General features: G+C 38.2%; 2 protein-coding genes and 1 long non-coding RNA gene across 4 annotated transcripts; 1 reads left to right on the forward strand and 2 right to left on the reverse strand.

Moving 5' to 3' along the window:
• Positions 1-826: 826 nt before the first annotated feature.
• On the reverse strand, positions 827-8,444 carry LOC139137500 (aqualysin-1-like). The gene is made up of 9 exons (XM_070705646.1): positions 8,308-8,444; positions 6,723-6,847; positions 5,817-5,954; positions 5,066-5,198; positions 4,451-4,557; positions 2,998-3,145; positions 2,423-2,607; positions 1,672-1,843; positions 827-1,086 (listed from the first exon to the last, which is right to left on the reverse strand). Exons 2-9 carry the CDS (start codon positions 6,825-6,827, stop codon positions 926-928), a joined length of 1,149 nt encoding a protein of 382 aa, XP_070561747.1. The 5' UTR covers positions 6,828-6,847; positions 8,308-8,444; the 3' UTR covers positions 827-925.
• Positions 2,583-3,357, forward strand: LOC139137503 (uncharacterized). Its single transcript, XR_011553399.1, has 2 exons — positions 2,583-2,671; positions 2,974-3,357. It is a non-coding gene; the product is annotated as an uncharacterized lncRNA (long non-coding RNA).
• An 841-nt stretch (positions 8,445-9,285) lies between the features above and the next one.
• LOC139137502 (aqualysin-1-like) lies at positions 9,286-20,745 on the reverse strand. 2 transcript variants are annotated; one of them, XM_070705648.1, is made up of 9 exons: positions 20,478-20,745; positions 19,866-19,987; positions 15,177-15,314; positions 14,592-14,721; positions 13,033-13,145; positions 12,329-12,476; positions 11,290-11,474; positions 10,228-10,399; positions 9,286-9,551 (listed from the first exon to the last, which is right to left on the reverse strand). In XM_070705648.1, exons 2-9 carry the CDS (start codon positions 19,983-19,985, stop codon positions 9,415-9,417), a joined length of 1,143 nt encoding a protein of 380 aa, XP_070561749.1. In that variant the 5' UTR covers positions 19,986-19,987; positions 20,478-20,745; the 3' UTR covers positions 9,286-9,414. The 2 variants fall into 2 exon arrangements, with proteins under 2 accessions (XP_070561749.1, XP_070561750.1); XM_070705649.1 differs by lacking the exon at positions 20,478-20,745 and adding an exon at positions 20,263-20,441.

The raw sequence follows: 20,745 nt of genomic DNA on the forward strand, positions 1-20,745 counted from the left end.
GTCTTTGCGCCACCCGAAATTCAGTATTATCGTCCGTGTACTGTCAAATTTGTTACTGGCATAGATTGAATAAAACTATTAGAATCATTCGGGGTAAAATTGAACACTTTTTGATAATTGAATTCAACTGTCATTCAAGAATCACGACGAGTGCTCTTACAAGTTTTTCTGAAAAACAACATTAAGAATGTTGGTTTGCTTTCAATGATAGCGGTGTTTACAATAATATATAAACCTTAGATGAAGTATAAGGGGACAAATGACCTTAGTCGTTTCAATATCATTCATCGTTTCATGTTGGAAGTTGAAGGTAACGTGTTCCTTGTTTGGAGAATGTACACTTCCAGTATATGGGCAATTTACATCATTTGCCAGCTGACTTATCTATCTCTCTAGCTACCTACCTTGCTAGAGAGACAGATAAATAGATAGATTGACCAAAAAAAAACAACAAGAAGAAAAAAATTGCCAGTGAGAGCTCTGGCTCTGCGTCACGTTTGAAACGTTGACACTATGTGCTTAAAAAAAGACTTGTACAAGTTATTTCATACGTAATTAAACAGTGGCTGAATAACGTTTCTTCTTAGAAAAGATAATTTTACTAATAAATATAAATCAAATCATACGATTTCAAAGTCTTGTTAACCATTTAAAATGTACTAATGTCACACCGAGTACTAAGGATAGTATTTTTGAAATTTTGATCCCTTTCGTTTTTATTCATTTTATTTTCTAGGTGTTTGTGAAGGACTCGTGAAAATCACCTTTCATGGCAAAAATGTGACCGCATAAATCTAAGTAGAAATAATGATAGAGTACACAGATGCTGATTATAACACTTTATTCAACAGTGATGTTCCCAGTTAACAAAGCAAACAAAATTAGCCAGTATTTATCATTCGTGATTTTTTTTCAGGTGCGTGATTCACGGCATTTGTGGGTCCCTGGTGTACAGCAACAGGTTTGGAGTTCCCATCTCCTCCCGAGCATCACTGATTCTGTCCGGTGTGGCCTGTTCAATGAGTCTCTGGGCGACTTCCTGGTGGGTCGCGTCCTCCTTCCCATATAGCATGAGGGCAGCAACGCCTGAAAGTTCGATTGTTGTTGAAAAGCTACGTTGTTACATTAAACTTTTGATGAAGTGAGTTATGATACACATGGAAAGGAATAACGATTTGTTTATTGTTGACATTGGAGTGTGAATAGTCGTTTATCCAATTTCTAATTGTGTGTCAATTGAATATTAGGTGTCTCGTTAACATATGTACACCTTTAAAGGTCACGGACGGCAGGTGTAACTTGTGATGAATTCTTTTCATTATTTTTTTTTATTTTAATTTCAACTACAATTTCTTATTCTACTCCAAACACACATACATGCACACATTCTCAAAACCCTATTTTAGCTTGAAAGTAAAATCACAAAAATAATAGCTGAAAGATACAACTAGTGGGCCTTAAAAAAACAGTGGAAAATCATTAAAAAATTGCAGTTACTGGCGCTTTAAAATATCAAAAAATAGAAGGATAATAATGGATTATGAAGAAGTGGCAATAGATAATTAACATAGGACGTATTAAGCACATTAAGAGCCAATATACGTATAAATTAGCGATAACTTGCAAATTGATCTCTACAAACGTTTTGTTCATTGAAGTTCTGACACCGACCTGCAATGTGCGGACAAGCCATGGAAGTACCACTAAGAACAGCCGTGTCGGTCGGACTGCGATAATATGTACTTCTGATGGAAGACCCCGGTGCATAAAGGTCGACGCAGGGACCCCAATTTGAGAAACTTGACCTGGCATCGCTACTGGTAGACGAAGCTGCTGTGAAAGCCTGTGAAGATATGAAATAGTAACAGTCAGTTAATACAGAGAGAGAGAGAGAGAGAGAGAGAGAGAGAGAGAGAGAGAGAGAGAGAGAGAGAGAGAGAGAGAGAGAGAGAGAGAGAGAGATACTAGAGAGGGGGAGGGAGGGAGAGAAAGAGAGACAGACAGACAGACAGACAGAAGCAACATCATGGAAGATCAGCAGAGAGTCATTATACAATTTTCAGACATTGGGTTATCACTTTGAACTCTTTACAATACAAAATGACCCGTAGTATATTTTTATTTTGAAAGAATATGCAATTTTGCATTCTTGTTTAATTTATACGAATGATTTTAATTCAAGGCTCTTTTTAATATTATATCTACTCTTGAAAAACACAATTCAAAGCTAATTGTCCTTCGGTGTTATTGAATTAGGGATCAACGTGTAAATGCATGGATGTAAATCATTGGACAAACTCTTTCCTCGAGTTAATGATGAAAAATTCTGCGAAGAATATTCTGTTATGATGAGAAGTTTAATGACTACAATATTTTGCGGTTTTCTTTTTCTATCGTGTAATTATAAGTAGCTTAGCTCCACCTTGGGTGCACCCTGAGGTGATTGCAAACAAGCGTCGTCATTCAAATTGCCACCGGAAGTGACGTAGAAGAAGCCAGCGTCAACAATGCGACCAACGGCATCATCAATAGTTTGACTTCTACCTCCTCCAAGAGACATTGATACCACACCTGGTTTTGATCCTTGAGTAGCAATATAGTCCATGGCTGCGAAGAAATAATTTACCTCTTATCTAAAGGTGTTTCTAAGCTGTGATCAACTGACTTAGAGGTATATCGATTTGATTCCTTTATTTGTAGATGATAATGACATTTACGATTGCGGTAGTGATGATGATGATGATTGCTAAAATGTCAAAAATGTTAGTACTCTCCCTCTCCTCTGTCTGTCTGTCTGTCTGTCTGTCGGTATCTGTTTGTTTGTCTGTCTGTCTGTCTGTCTGTCTGTCTGTCTGTCTCGGTGTCTGTTTGTCTGTCTGTCTGTCTGTCTGTCTGTCTGTCTCTCTCTCTCTCTCTCTCTCTCTCTCTCTCTCTCTCTCTCTCTCTCTCTCTCTCTCTCTCTCTCTCTCTCAGTTCCTCAACTCAGTGGGCACTTACCATAAATCATGTCATCAAGTACACCATATCCGCGACAGTCAAGAACACGGACGCTCCAAAGAGAAACTTTCTTAGCCACTCCATACAGGGCGCCCCCAACGATACCAGCGCAGTGAGTTCCATGACCATCACAATCACCATCCGGGGCCTTTGAGGGAATGAAACAATACGATGTTTCCTCACTGTGTCGAGGGTATTTACTGTACTCTACACATACATCTTCCTAATCTGTATGAACTATTCTGATATATTCTGATATATGAACTATCTGATGTATTTCAAATGGTGAACTATTCAAAATGTATTCTGTTTCAATTTCAGTATGCAATAAATTCCCATGTGTGAGAACAGACAAAATTACTTCAAGAGTTGTTGCTTCGCTCTTTCCAATTATTTCGGCGCACATTGACATAATATTGTTGGTGTTACTTTAAAATAAAGAAATGTAAATTTAGATATATTGTATTTCACCAAACAGAATACATGTATCTGATCGTTTGACGACCAAAGTTACAATACTGGTAGCTCAGTTAAAGTCTGAAGTGACTAGAATATGCTTCCGTGTCAGGAGACAGAGCACTATTTTACACTCTTTCCAGCTTTTTCCTTTAATTTTAAAACTTTTGTAAGTCAAATGATAATTTTGACCCTGTTCTAAGTTCGGAGGAAATCGATAGTGCCATATGTTTAAAAGCATAAAAGGGAGGCAGTCGTCGGAACTGGGCCAAAAGGTCGCTAGGGAGCCCTACGACCGATGTAAACACTGTATCCAAGGTACATTGGCGATTGATGAAAGTTATAACATGTTTGTTAACAATGAATATTGTAAAATTTAAATGTTGCAGCTATGTTGACATGACGCATCTATATATTATACATGAAATACATTGTTTTAAAACAAGAAAGTCGCACATGCGCAGTTCCGACGGCCGCCTCCCTTTAAAAGCGAAAACAGCTTTCTTCAACATTCGATCAAGGTAATAGTAGTAGATAATATCGTAATTTCACTTGACGTGCATATGTAGGTCATAGTCGCTAAGTTTGAAACAAATTAATTGATAACCTATTTTTCTGAACATAAAACATCGAAAGCAAATTGCCGCCTCTCAGCCATATTGGATTACGTTGCAAATCTAATCAAACCTGTATTGTCCTTGTGTAGTATTGTCCAGTGCGTACAGTTATGTCTTTAAAAAGACTTGGGATAGGCAAAATTGAAGAAAAATTCTCACATTGCGACCGCATTGGCTTGCGTCAGACAGTGCTAAGTGTATTAGTGGTGGTTGTATATTTCAGGTTTTTGAAAGACATACAGACAAAAGCCTGTACAAGCAAACATGAGGAGCTAAAAATGACAGCAAGAAATATAAATCAAAGGGTAAACAAAGGCAAAGCTGCAACTATAGCCTGCAGTCATGATAAATAGAGTCGGTAAAATGAAATTATGACTCACCGGGTCATCGACAACATCGATGAAATTTTGAGCTCTACCTTCAAAGTCGACGTGGTCATATCTTATTCCCGTGTCGACGATGTAAGCATTAACACCTTCTCCGTTGCCTGTGGGTGTTAAGCAAGTGATATTTCATTTGAAAAGGTATCGTTCGATTAACCAAAGTTATATTATTGCTTTGTTGATACCAGCGAATTTCGTGACCTCATACTCTCGGATTATAACTGGTCATGTATCCGATTATCCAGCATTTCGGCCCCAGATGTTTTTGAAATCTACAAATTCACTAGCATCGCCATAGAAAAAAGCACCCCCTCCCGGCCCAAGATGAACTCAAGTAATGTTTGCTTTCAAAAGTCGTAATGGCGATCTGTTAACCTCGATATGTAGATAAGAAGTAGAGGCGGCGGAGGGGGAGGGTGTGGAGGTGAAAGAGGAAACACCAAACTAACGCCGGAAAGGAGAAATGAGGAATATTTAAACCATGAAATATACATCTACGATAGAGAACTTAAATGGCAGAACTGGAAGCAATATTCTCTATAGCCAAGGAAGTCACATGCACTAAACAAGTGGCAATTATGGCGCCATTGCAAAATTATTCTCTTTCCTCACTTTCTGGATAATATGCGTTATCAAGCGGTAGGTCTCTTTGGTCGATACGATCAAGACCCCAGCTATCAACCTCGTATTCCTTCTGGTACAGTTTGTTTTCTTCGACATACTTGACTTCTGGGAATTTACTGATCTGTAGAAGAAGGAAATCAACCGTAAAAAATTGTAATGGGCGTTTATCTGAAACGGCTTTCATAGATTTCATCCGTCGATTAGGAACAATTCTTATGTTTTCTGATGTTTGCGTCTCTGAACACTGTGTAGCCTTTGAATTTTCTATTGCGTGCAGCTGCATATTCAATCTTATTAAAAGCAGATGTAGGGATTCCGACATTTGACAGTCCTTGTTAGCTGCCAGTCGCCTCCGTGGTGATGCGACTGGCAGCTAACGGCGACAACAACGAACAAGCAGAGGTGAAAAAGTCGCAATCTCTCCATCTGATTTTAATCACAGTGCCGCATATATGTCGAAAGATATAATCTATGTGTTCCGGACAAGCTTCACACGATCAGTTCTGTCAGATAGACTGGTACCACTAGCTTGAAATAAACCGCCATCTTGAAAATTAAGATATACCATAGCCATACGAGTACAAGGAAACCTAAAATAATCTTGTGGAAATTTTAACACTCAAACGAAAAATACACTGGAAACTCATCATAACTCAACGCACAAATGCATTTGTTTCTGCACAATGTCGACTAAACTAGAGTGGGGACACTGTCTAGATACGAGCAAATTCAAATTCACCTTTTCGGCCATGTCAGCCCCAATGGCGGCTGAGAATCCATTGACGACGTAATCAAAACGACGGAACACAGGAGCGTTCTTGAACCTCGCTTGCATACGTTCGATTACTCGTTCACGGTCGAATTTGTCAAAGCCATCCTGTGAGTTAGCACAATATGATGAAGTTCAAGCATGATATTGCTTTCACACTTGAGATGCTTATGTAATGAATGGGAAGCTGAACTAGAGTACAAAATAGAAAGGTTATAAGCCGAATATCACACGCACTGTTTTCAGTTCAAGGATGATTCCAGTTGTGACTAGGAATGCGAATTCAGTACTTTCCCGCAGAGGATTGTATTGTCTCATATTGCATCATAACCTTATCAGCCGCAAGCAATGGGACATTGGTTATAATTAGGTTTTAGAATAAAAACATTTCGGTTTTCTGCCAAGATTATGTGACCCAATCAACTTAAACATTGTACAGTTTGCGATTTCTAAAGTTCGTAGCTTCCCAAAGCCCACGACGGTCATGCTTTGAACTTGATAGAGGGTTACTGTTAAGAACTATAAAAGATACCCGTGGATGACGTTTGTATGATTTGGGCGATGAAGTTCACAATATTGAGAACTTTTCAGGCTAAGTTCGTAATGCGTGAAAGCATTTTTACTGCAATTTGATGTTGCAAAGTTGGTATCCCGAAAATTGCATTCACTCGAGCAAATAGACAACACTTCAAAGGTGAGTATAACTAATTCAAGGCAGATGAGGACAACAAATCATAGAACAACATAACTTATCTTTCAGGATAAGAATTATGTTTGGTAACATATTACAGAACAGTCAAATATCCCAAGTGAACTTCAACGACTGAAATACATCACTGTCATAAAATATAGCGTATATCAATACGCTATGATTACCTTCAGCACAACTATCCGTCTCTCATTCAGTTTCTTTTTCAAACTTGCTGATATAGATGCACTGGACACCGCCACCAGGCAAAGAATCAGCAACAAGACTCTCATTTTTCCAGTAGATCGTAAACCTGTTAAGCAGTGTAATTTGGGGAAAGAAATTCAAGGTACACAAATTACCAACCAACGCTGTATGTCGTATCTGTATAGTGCTATTTGTTTTGGAACTTGAACATCGTATTTACCGTACACCATAAGCACTCTTTAAGTTATTGTTCAAACGTATTAACACAACTCTAGAGATTTTGATGTAAAATGTGAGTATTTTCATCATCAAAATAACGGTTATGATCTGGAGAAAGTTTTGTATCTAGTTAATTTATCACGCATGAAAACGTCATCTGAACACTAGATGTTGAAGCCTAATGATACTGTGTGTCTACATTTTCCGTTAGAAAGAAACCAAAGCCCTGTGGCCAGGACAAATAAAATGTTTATTTCTCATCCTAGACATACTGCAAAAATGATGTGGTGACGCGAGTATTTTATCTTCCCATTTTTTTTTATTCTTCAACCAAGAAGAACACGCAAAAAACATGAAAACAACACAGGAATGGACGCAGAGATAAATGCACAGCAGTGTTGCTTTAGTATTTTCGTATAGCAACAGTTCTGTGGTTTGACTTTTACTGCAGCAATGCACTGTTTTGGTAGCTTAATGTAACAGTGACATATGTGTACACTTCTGAATGGAATGTTAGTGTCAGTTATTTTGTTTTCAGTTATTTTGTTTGCATGTTATCTCCGCGTGAGCAGAAAAAAGTTGACGCGATGGGTCTGAATTGACGCGCGCGAGTACAAGTATGAGAAACAAACATTTTATTTTTCTTGGTCTTAGCTGCATTTGTTTGTATTTTGCTCACCAAAGAACAAAGAAACATACCATCCAAACTTTGAAGAATTTTTTTAGGATTCCAGTAGTTAGGCCAATTTGTTTTTGAACATATCAAATTGCAATCCTTTGTGATAGATTAACTCGATTAAATTTGCGACGGCCATATATTATGTGTCACATTAGAACTTGAATTGCAATAGCAACTGAATTGCAACTCAAATATTGTCTAGTTGTTGAAGTCTAAATTGTGTGTTCGTCGCCAATGTGTTAAAAAGGTTTTGTGGCCTGTCAGCATTCTTACATAAGTTGCATTTGATAATCAAACCATCTTATTAGAAAATATGCTACATATACAGTTAATGCAACTTTAAGGAAAGTTCTACGTTTAACTTACTGAAATGCTCTATGAAATTACAGAACAGCGTTGAGATCTTTACAGATTGGCCCAAGAGCAGGGCAACCAGTATACTCACATCAGGCATTCGATATTCTAAAATTGCTCCATTACCTTTCCATCGCAAAGTCTCAGATCGTTACTAAGTAAACTCAATTTGTGCCCATCTGTTGAACTCAAAGTTTTCATTTGAAATATATGGGATTTTGGAAGTTGAAGTATTGAATTGTGTACCTACAGACGGTTCATCTCATTATACTTGATATCAACACTATGGAATAAGATTGTTACCATCTACTCACCAAGTTGAGGGATATACTGAGAGGTATATGCGACACCCGCAATAATGCAGTCACCCACCAGCGGATTGGTAGGCAAAATGGAGCATCACGTCTCGAGTCGAACACTGACATCGCTTGCTTCCGGTGGTGAACGAGGAAAGTGCACGCATATGTCACATGCCTCAGTTTGTACAAAGGCTATCATTGAAAACATTTGTCACTGTTGATTCCGTTTAAAAATAACTGTGAGTCCAGCCTCTGCGATGACAAAATGCAGGAAAAAACAAGATATCTCGACATGACTGACAGTCGTACCTCCAGGTGTAAAGTTACCCACACGAAATGTACTTTAAGTAGCAAAGCCCCATGCCATGCTGTTCGTCATCTCTCTCTCTCTCTCTCTCTCTCTCTCTCTCTCTCTCTCTCTCTCTCTCTCTCTCTCTCTCTCTCTCTGGCTGTTCGTAAGTCCATAGTATCATTTTGAAGGTTTCGGTGCACCACAAAGCACGAGTAAGTGACAGAGGTAAAAGACATGTCTATCGTTCAGTGAAGACAGTCTGGCAAAGTTGTCAAATAGGATGATTATCTTACCATAACAATACTTTAATCCAACTGTTATGCATGCACAATACAAATGTTTTAAAGCCAACGCTCATATTGACTATTTAGAATTTCTAAAATAGCCATAACAGAAAAGCCGTCTCAACGTTTACTGATATGAATCTTTTTGCGATATAAAAATCATGATGTAGGTCGTCGCTGCAGTGATGATTATCACTGATGTGAACTATGTGAAATAAGCCAGCCACTCTGATATGCATCTACAAGCCGAGTTCAGCCCCACATTCTGTGCAACGTTCTTCACAATCAGTAGCCGATAATTACTTGTATCTTTTGATTGTAACGATGAAATTTAAAGTCTTGAAAAAAATTGAGAGATCTTTACACCATCAGAAAATATTATTGGATTAATTATGCAAAACTAACACTCTTCTAGCATTTATCGTATAATTTTGACCGCAGTTTATTACGTTTTCTTTTCAATTCCACTGCTTTAAAGCTTTAAAACGAATACATGTCTTCGAGCCTTATGTTGCATCGAAGCCGTCATCTTCTTTTTACGTAAATTTAGCCAATATACAGCATCCGATTGGGCGTTCCTCGGGGGTTAGAGACCACGTTGACGGTGGCGTCATTCAAGATGGCGTTTTTAACAGCATATGCCGATAAGCCAGGATTCAGTTGCAAGTGGATAGCTGCTGCACCTGTTTAAATTCAAACAAAATGGCAGATTCGTGATGATAGGCTAGTGGAAACAGACACATGTATTTTCAATCGGTATTGAGGATATTTTCAGTCGTCATTGAGGTAGAATTCGCCGCGGGGACAGATATTCAGACTCTCACAAAGCATTACCATACTTTTCCGCCGGTTTACCACTTGTGGGGGGCCTCATTTTGAAACTTTTGGAGTAAGAAAACCTTCCACAGTCTTTCACTTTCAAAATGAATGCTACCTTAAGTCGCTTTTAACAATCTGTCATACCTTGATTCAAATTCAAACATTCATTTTCATACAAGAAACACGCTGCTTTCTTTCAAGTCCGAAAATGTATGGTCGTATTATGAAGACTATTAGCATAATTATGATTAATATGCAAAGCGTTTGACATCGAGTTCAGTTTGTTATGTTATCGAAAAAGCGAATGGACGACTGTTCATGTTGTAAACTGTAATCGATTAAAAGAGCCCCCCAGAGAAAAGGTTAGATTTTATGTTTTCCTGAACATTTATTATTCCACCAAATATATCAAGATGAAATTTCAAAGTCACTTCTCCGGGAATAACAATAAATCCAGATAGTACCAGTCAAGAATATTTTTATAGGTTACGTTTCTGATATCATGTTGACAAGTATAAAGTCCAGAGATTGTATCGCTACCTGCAACATGGGGCGTTGCCATAGACGTTCCGGACATATAGGCGGTAGAGGTATCGCTGTTTCTGTACGTGCTCAGAATGTTAACTCCGGGACCGAAGATGTGGACACAGGATCCCCAGGAAGAACTTGACCAACGGGCGTCGTCCTTATCAGTGGCTCCAACAGTAATGCCCTAAAAGCAAAAAGATGTATTGGAGACAAAATCGCCAATGTCAACATTAACTCTTAATTTTGCAAGACTTTTACTCAGAAAGTCTTCGAATGGTAAACATCTGTAGTAAACTTCTGTAAGGTTGACGCAGAAAAAATCCATGTGCCGTTTTTTGGGGAAGATTATATAATTTACATTAAAAGTCACTTCATGGTGCTACTTTTAAAGGGAAACGGTCGTCGGAACTGCGCCTGTGCGAGTTTCTTGTTTACAAACAGTGTATTTCGTGCACGATATCTAGATGCACCTCATCATCATAGCTGCAACATTTAAATTATACGATGTAGATTATGACAGACATGTTTTAACTGTCATCAATCACCATTGTGCCTTGGATATACAATGTTTACATTGGTTGTATGGGTCCCATACGACCTTTGAGCGCAGTTCCGACGATCGTATTCCTTTAACAGTAAACTTCTTCACACAGACTTAGTACTGGGGTGTCATCGTGTTACGAAATCGAGGTTTGGCATATTTTCGTAGGACAAACACTCTGAAAAACACATAACACTTAATGCTTGGATGCAAGTTTCCCCGAGTGTACATGCCAAACATAACTTACATCAGTTGCATGCCACACGGAAAGCATTCGTAAAGCCTGGCACGTGCCAGGAATGATTGTACAGTAAACTAAAATTAAAACATCGCATAAAACGACATTCCATGGCCGAAATGACGTCATAAACTTCCTCACTTGTTCTTAGTTTGTTAAGTTTAAACATTATAAGTTGTAGAGTTTGACCTCTAAAATTACTGGATGTGGGAAAAATTCCCTAAGTATGTTCTTGTCACATGGGAAACTTAGGCTAGCGAGCTCTTGTAAGATACATATATATGATTTTACTCACATCAGCAGCGCTGGCCGGCGAGTAGCCACAAGCATCGGCGTTGTCGTTTCCGGCGCATATTACGACGGGGAAGCCTTTGTTGACGAGGTCGTTGACGGCAGCGTTCAGTGACAAGGAGAAACTACCGTATATCGAAACAGATGCGACGCCGGGCTTGGCGCCGAAGAGCCCGATGCGGTTCAAGCCTGTTGAAGACGAAAAGTCAGTGTATAATCACGTGTACAGATGGCATAGGGTCTAAGATGCGCGTAAGGCTGGTAAGGTTTTCACTTTATATGAAAACAAGTTAACCTTAGAGACACTTTGCATCTTGTGAAGTGAGTGAACTTTTCACAGCCTTGTTTTGTGAAAATTGAATTTCTATGTTTGATTATGATTATAGAAAAGGGTTTAAATTTTTTCCTTAAGGAAAGCTCAAGCAGATGCTTGATTCAAACTTTCTTTTTCAAAGCACGTTTCGAATGCCATCGAGCAAGCTGTGAACATCCAAGTACAGCTAATCTGGCTTATACTTGACCTTCGTTATATAGTTCGTCAACCGTGAAAGTCTATAGTTGGTTTAAGGCAACAAGCGCCTCGAAATTGAAAGACATAAACTTTTGCTCAAATTTCTTTCCCTCGGGAAACTTTCAACCTTTCTCTTACCAAATCAAAAATAAAAAGGTCACCGTGTAAAGTTTTCTACAAGAGAAACTAATTACCAAATATTTATTTACCCGTAATATTCAAAAATGCCCATCATCCCTGTGTTGAATCTAAGGAGAAAGATTTGATTTTCGAATTTAACAAAATTAAGGCTGTTAAAGCTTTAGTCACCCCATGAGCTTCAAAGTGAGACCCCACAAAAGAGAGACCCAAAACGTATTTTAAAAGTTTTAGAGTCAAAATATCTGTCCTCGAGGCGGATACTGCTTTGGTATTTTTTCCTGACAATACGTAACACCACAAACGTCGACTGCGTCCCTATACATAGACCCTCAAAACAACTATGATCCCTATAAAAGTGTGTTGTCAGATTTGGAACTAAGCAGTCTCTCACCGTCGATAACCCATGACCACATGGCGAGGTTGTTACAGTTCAACACCCTCACGTCCCACAGGTTGACCTTCGTCGCTACGCCGTAGTTCCTAGCACCTAGAGTGCCGGCACAGTGGGTCCCGTGTCCATGGCAATCGCCTGTTGGGTCCTGGATGCATAGAAAGATATTCTTAGGTCTACTTTAAAGGGGAAAATGATTTTCATTTAGCAGTGCGTCTTGATGAATCGTTAGTGCGTGTATTATAGTAAAGAGTACTTTGAGTAAAATTATCCGATCAGGGGGATTCTTAGAGCATCGCTTCGGTGAATCTATACATGTATATTGTCTGTCGGGTGGAATGTCTATGTATAATCCTTAATATAGCTGGGAAAGACCGTCGTGTTCCTCTGGAGACAAGCAAAGGTCTTGATGCTCTAGTATGAGTATCTTGGGTGTATGACCAGATTCCCCTTTTTAAAAAAGTCTCCCGTAACGAGACGAACGGGAGGAGCTAATTCCCCCTGAAATTAGCTATTCGCGAATCGGATGCTTATCCAATTGTTAGAGATTCACCTCCCCTCTAAAACTCTCGCGTAACAACTATACGTCGTAACGCCGACTTGAAGAGTTACATAAGGTCACACTGTCACGTGATTTCAAATGTAGTGGCTTGCTTTGCAAGTCTTCACGTCAGTTTTCAATGAGAAAGGTATGGTGTAATTACCCTCTGGCCGTCCTGAACGCAGTCGTACCAGAACGCCGCCCTGCCTTCATAGTCTACGTGACTGTAACGGATGCCTGTGTCGAGAACGTACGCATTTACACCAAATCCGTCCCCTGATTAAAAATGAGAAAAGTCGTACGTCAGTGACTGCAGTAAATATTAAAACTGTGCAATTTTACAGAGGAAATGACTGAAAGTAAAGTCTTTCAATTAAGTTAACGACCTCACAGCTCGTGTTTTTATGAGTTCGCTGGTGTTTTATCATATGCAGTAAATCAACAAGTTTTTCATTTATAATTCCATATTACAGTCCAATAATTTTGTCAATTCAGACTGGAAACAAAGTACATATATCTAAGCTGGTAAGTGAAGAAATACAAGACAAAACTATAGTAAAGCGCAAAAAAGTGCAGAAACACAATCATACAGGAATCTCAGAGACGTCCAGTTGGGAAGAGGTTGTTAAATCGACAGAGGTTGATTGTCTTCGTCATGTTTTCGGTGAAAGATCAAAAACACTAGCTGAACATAGGTATATGCTAACGCTGACCAGATTTGTAGATCCTCGAACTTGTTTTCGACATTTTCAATAATAGCTGGGGATTTTTGCCACCTGTTGTTGTTGTTTCTCACTTCAGTCATAGTCACCAATTTAATTTCAAAAAGTTTCTGCTAAACCTGCCCTTTTTCCAAGAGGCAAATATCGTTTTCATTTATTCTGATATTAGTATTACACGGCAACTCTCTTGCGGCCTGTCCGTTGGAAGTTGTCCTTCTTGTCAAAAATGCAACTTTACCGACGTTGTGAATGAAGGAATGTTTTATTGTTTAGTCTCTAAATGACATGGATTCAAAAATAACAAGTTGCCTTTGGATTATCATTATAAGAGTAGCAACTTTCATCTGGTGTAGGACCATAATCATTATGGCAGAGAAATTTAAGTAATTTCGTAAAGCAGAATCGCAAAATGGAAAGAGACTGTCATCGGTAATCACTTTTGAGACTACCAACGAATTGTCCTCTTCCACTTCATGACAATGATTGCTCAACGATTCAACAAGGCCCTGTTGCTCATTGACAAACACCAGAAATACTGAATTCCGCCTTGCCAATCAGAATATAGCCTCGACTCCAATAGGCAAGCCTATGGAAATGTCAAAATCGGTACGCACACATAGTGAACCGTGAACGATCCGTGACATCATAATGGGTAATATATCATACCAGTATATTGATGGCGCAAATACAGCGATCTGATTGGTCGAGACACGAAAAGAACCGTGGTATATTGGCGATATACCACGGCTGTCATACGCGTGAGCTCTCAGCTTGAGCAAAATCCGTTTTTGACGTTCCACACCAGAATTTCAATATACTGTTCTGATATGATGGCAATAAATCACACCCAGCAACGGTATACCACTCGATTTTGACCAGTTCACTTCATATATGCCGTTGCTATCGCTCGTGCATATATTTAGTGAACTGGTCAAAATCTCGTGGTATATCGTCGCTGGGTGTGCTTTATTGCTTAAGTATATGACGTGTAGAAAGTTACCTCGAGGCACGAAACGATCATCCAATGGCAAGTAACGTTGATCGACCCGATCAAGCCCCCAGCTGGCGACCGATGCGCCTCTACCAAGAGTATCTTCTTCAATGTATTTAATTCCTTGGAAAGTACGAACCTTAAATAAAGGAAGATGCGAGAACGACCTTCGTGTCACATTTTAAGCCATTTTGTATGTTTGATGGTTGCTTGATCAGAAGTATACTACTATAACACAGACGTCTGCACATAGGTTGCTCAGAATGGTGCAGAGAAATAGAAAATATTCACAAGGCGCAACGTGCATATACAAGAATCCCTGTTTATAATAATTTACATGAATTTAGTTTACTGTCAGTATGAAAAATGCACAGTGCGAGTGAAGCAATTTTTCACAAAAACAAGCCAGAGAATACTTTATTTACTCCATGAGCTTGAAAATGAGCGCCCTCAAGTGGTAGACCACATTGTATCATAAAAGTTCGAGAGTCCGATTATCTGCCCCAGGGTACACCGTGACAAGCACCATACGGTCCACTGTCACGTGTTGTGGTTGACCGGCGACCGCACTAATTCACAAAACACAGAGGTTACCTTTTCCATGGCACGCTGGCTCATTTCCACGCTCAGGCCGAAGAGAACCGAGTTCCATCTTCTTAAAACTTTGGGTCCTTCGTCGAAATCATTTGACATAACTTCAATTTTATTCGCAATCTGCTCAACTGTGTCCTCCTGGAAAATGGGGCATTAAGGACAGATTTAGTTTGCTGAGACTATAGTTCATCAATTTTTAAAAGGTTGTCACACTTCAATACGGTATCTTATTAAAGGACACACTCTTAGCGTCGCTCACCCTCATTAAAACATTGCATTGTGGGTACACTTATCATCCCCACCGCGACACTGCACAAATAGTCAGGTGGCTTAGCAACAAATAACAGCAAGATCGTTACACGGATGACAAAAGTGCCAAATTTGCTACAGAGGTTCACATATGTGTGTAGATCAAAATTAGCTATTGCTCCAAAATTTGGCCACCGGAAAGGCTCGATGACGTCATAATTCAAAATGGCCGCCATTATAACGCTTAAAAATGGTAAAATACAGTTTATTCAGCCAGTTTTCACTACTCTTGTAAATAAACTGACTCAAACATTGTCAATCATAAATAAAACATTGAATTAATGCAAATTAATTCTTATGATGACGTCATAAAGCCAAAATGACCGACCAAATTCAAAATGTCCGCCCTAACATTGTCTAAAAATGTTAAAACACTGTTAATGAAGCCTGTTTTCAGCATTTTATCACCTGAACTGAAATGAACAACCCAAATTACAGACAAAACAGATAATTGATGCAAATTAATTATTAAGATGACGTCATAAAACCAAAATGGCAACCGAAAGTTACAAAATGGACGATTATGAACTTTACTATGCTTGGTACAAAAGCCCATTTACGTGACAAAATGACAGTATAAAAGTAATGTACAATTTGTATTAATATTCCATAAACTTAAAATAAAAGATAAATGTATCAAAACTTAGCCAATAAGTTCAACACATGTAAAAAACTCTTCTTAGATTTTTGATTACTAAAAACGGTTTGTGTTTGAAATCGAATCGATATAAAGGAAATGAAGGCAACTTCACACACTGGTTCTACCTTTGCTTGTGATACGGTATAGTGGGTAGATCAATGTGGTTTGGTGATAAGGAAAATGGTGAGAAACCAGTGAATCGATAGTGCTTTGACCCTCGTAATGTGACCTTGGTCCCGGAAATAAGGTTTTATGTTGGTTATTCCTCCTAGCGGCGTTTCGGGCCTAAGTTGGTCCCTTCTTCAGTCACTTGAATGGTTTTGTATTCCCACATGCTCATTTTAATGGTAGTTATTGTTCATTAAAGAGAGATGCTAAAATCATTATGTTTTGGTCAGAATTTTGCTTGAATTGTTGCTCAAACCGTTCACTTGTACTCTCCTTGTGTTTGAATTTTGCTTGAAGGAGGATATATTGTATGTTTTCTTCCTTTTATACGTTATTATAGGTTTTCTGGAAAACCATGGCCAGCGTTTAATCGCCCTTCATAATTTTCCAGTTTCTTATCACATTGTTTGATTAGGCTGGTTTGATGAGGTTGTGCTGACAAGTTTTTTGTTACATCATTACTCTTACTTTTGTTGATGAAGGATGGCTGACGTTTTGTTACATTCTTTTTTATACAAGCTATGTCTTTCTTTTTGTAATCTCTTTGTTAAATATTTTGCTTTGAGAAATTGACCTTTTTATAAAGTCCATATTGTTGTTGCATGTACATATCTGAGTAATTCACCTTCAATTAAGCATTTGAAAGTCGGTGGCAGATAAATATCGTCAGATGGTTTTTTGTGGTTTTATAATCGAGCCATCTCTCTCAATTGCGTCAAGGTATGAGATTTTGTCGAAAAATGTTTAATTATGAATTCCTAAGTTGAACGTAGAGTACAGGGTGTTACAATCCTCGACAAATATTCTGAATGTTAAAAGTTGATGTTCGATTCCTGTGTAAACCATGAACATGTCACCTTTTAAATTTCCATACGAATATTTGACCGGATTCGGGATTTAATATAACTTTCTCCGTTTCATGGTATATGATATCAGCTATTTCTGGTGAGCCCATACTGCATCCATAGATTCGTTTGTATTTTTCTAAGTTGAATTAAAATATGTTGCGTTTCAGAATAATCGACAGTTAAGGCTTTCATGTACATTGATGGTGGGTTTTTGTATCATACCAGTTGGCAGTACTGTTTCAGAGTCCAACGCTACGATCGCTGCATTTATGGCTTCATTTTTGGCATGTTTTTCTACATTGATACCACGTCTTATGTTACCAGAATAGAGTTTGCTTGTTTTTTTAATTGGTTCTAACTAGAGAATAAAGTTTTTTGTGTCCCTGGCATATATAAGTCGTTTTGGACGATTGGTTTTATGACAAGGTCTAGAAATTCCGACATTTGTTTTATTGGGCTTGAGCAGCCATTTCTATTGAGACGTTGGGTGATGATTGTTTCTTCTGCTTTGGTTTTGTGTATTTTTGGCAGGAGATACCATCGTGGTGTACAAATTATTCTACTTATGGGAACGGGGAAACTGTAAATCACCTCGTCAATGGTCTTCTTGTCGCAGATAAATGATTTCGTATACAATATCCAAGTTGTATAGTCAATGTCGCTAAGTGTATTAGTGAACATTTTTCAATTTGCAGCTGTCTATAAATTTCTTTAATGTCATTTATCTTATTCACAATTGCTATGCCTCATCCTTTATTGATGGGTTTCATTAAGATGTGTTTGTTTGTTTGTTTTTAGACAGATTGTACAGGGCAGTCTTTCCTGCCAGAGTCAAATTCTTTCTGAAGTGGGTTGCGAATGGAATTTCCTCTATCGATCTCAGTTGCTTCGAGAAAGTTTTACAATTTTTGGTTTTCCGCGGTTACTAGTGTTGAACATGTACTTATCTTAGAACAGATGTCTGATTGATTGATTGATTGATTGCTCTCATGATATCGCATAATCTTATGATGCGAATAAATTTGTTGATATCTCATACGACAATTTTTCTAGACACTCCGGAGTGGGAATAAATTTCAAGCCTTTACTTAATGCTTTGATCAAGGTTTGATTTGCAAGATTGTTGATGAATCTGAGAATCTTTTTGATTTCTTATCTTTGTTTAACCTTCCATTTCTGCTTATGTTCTTCCTGGTGTTTTTTTTTATGTTTTTATGTTTTGGGTTTCCAAACAGCAAAACTCGTCTGGTCACGTTTTTTTTTCAGTTTCCTTCATCTTTGAATTCCTAACCAGTCTGGTAAGTGAACAACGAAAGGCAAAGACGCTTTTCATAAAATTCACGAAAGCTGCAAAAAAGTAAGCTAAGCTAGATTCAAAAAGCAAAAATAGTCTTCTTTTGTTCATAAAACCCTGACCGAACGATCTTTTTCAGGCCGGCACATCCTCCAAAAAGAGAATACAGTAACTGTAGCACAAAACTATGTCACCACACATCGAGACATAAAAATCTAAGAAAATTCAAACGAAAAAGGCTTCTGAAACAAAGGAAGCAAATATCTAGACCGAAATCACAAACATAAAACCTTTTTTCAGGGACCAAGGTCACATGACAAGGGTCAAGGCATGATTTATTTACCGGTTTCTCGCCATGTTTTTCGTTATCATGAAATCACATCACTATTGATCTACTCACTATAACGTAACATTTCAAAGGTAGAACCACAGTCCCTCCACCAAACTGGGTAAAGATAACTTTATTTCCTTTATATTGGTTCAGTTTTTCAGACAGAGGTCATTGTTAAAAAGAAATAATTTTATAATAGTTTGTAATTTGTGTCGGGCTTATTGGCTAAGTTTTAGTACATTTATCATTTATTTTGAGTTTATGGATTATCAAAACAAATTGTAGATTACCTTTAAATTATTATTTTGTCACGTAAATTGGCTATTTTACTAAGCACAGTGAACTTCAAAATAGGTCATTTTCTAATTTTCGGTCGCCATTTTGCTTTATGACGTCATCACAATAATGAATTTGTATAAATTATATGTTTTGTATATAATTTGGGTGTTAATTTCAGTACAGGAGATAAAATGCTGGAAACAGGCTTAATTAACAGTATTTGAACATTATCAGACGATAATATGGGGATATTTTGAATTTGGTCAGCCATTTTGGCTTTATGACGTCATCATAATAATTGATTTGCATCAATTTATGTTGTATTTGTAATTTGGGATGTTTGTGTCGGTTTATTCAAAAAATATTGAAAACTGCCTGAATTAGACGTATTTTACCATTTTTAAGCCTTATAATGGCGGCCATTTTTTGAATTTATGACGTCATCGAGCCTTTCTGGTGGCCAAAATTTTTGGAGCAATAGCTAATATTGATCTACACATATATGCGAACACCTGTAGCAAATTTGGCACTTTTGTCATCCGTGTAACGATATTTTTGTTAAGCCACCTGACTCAAAGCAAACCGAACAAGAGAACAACATTTCACATCACGCCACCTTGCATACAAACAACACACCCTTGCAAACTGTAAGCGACTGAAATGAATCCTACGGCGCATCTTTTGAGGTTCCACGCTATGAAAATGCATGACAATGTGTGAATACAAATCTAGGATGTCTGGTCACACCACACCATTGAGACGACCAAACACATCACATCACCACGCAGACTGTGACGAAAAATATCTGGGAACACTTTACCTCCAAAATTACGATGTATTTATTCGGCACCCTAGAAGATACATCTGTCTTGTAGAAAGGCGCCAAATTTGACGCGGCGACGCCGACAAAGACCAAGAAAAGAACGTGACGTAACATCATAGCTAAAATGCAAAGAAAACTGTTTCAGCTAACTGCAATAAACTCTCCTTTGCACGGTAGCCTGTGTCGCGAAATATTTGTCCAATTTACCGACTAGATTCAAAACGACGCATGTATACATCGTACTACACGTGCTCCTTACTTCAGAGTTCCTGTGTAAACATTCTTCCTGTAAAATTAATGTGATCACAACATTGACCGCGATCCAAGGAGAACTGTATATATTACACTGTCGTTCTACCGAAGTCAAGTTCGTCGATTGAAAGTATTGGCGCACCTGATTCAAACGCAATACCACGTAATTCAAATATACGAATTTACACATGACGCGATTTGCCCCGAATCGTAAATATTATTCACAACTTCTCATCTTATAAAGACATTATTCAGAATCTTTGAACAGTGTCCTCGAGCAATACTTCTTACAGCTATTGTCCCTTTGACGACCCCACTTATCAAATAGCCCCGGCCACAAAAATCGTGTGTACTCACCTGTCCTATGCAGTGTTTGTCGAAACAGTCGGCGCGGTTGTTTATATATTGTTATCTGTTAACTCGTGTCGCGTTTCTTGATGATGCATTGCAATTATAGTTTAAATGTTGTCATGTCTGGTTCATACTGTGACCTCATGAGATCGCGTCGTCCAGTAATTCATTTCGCATAGCTAAATGATTTGATTACTTCGTTTTGAAGGTGGTCGGGCTGTAAGTGACGAAAGAGATTCGATGTCCGGTATTTTGAAAGATAATTTTTTTACGT

This window comes from Ptychodera flava, chromosome 7 (genome assembly GCF_041260155.1).
Source record: "Ptychodera flava strain L36383 chromosome 7, AS_Pfla_20210202, whole genome shotgun sequence".
Taxonomy (NCBI): domain Eukaryota; kingdom Metazoa; phylum Hemichordata; class Enteropneusta; family Ptychoderidae; genus Ptychodera; species Ptychodera flava.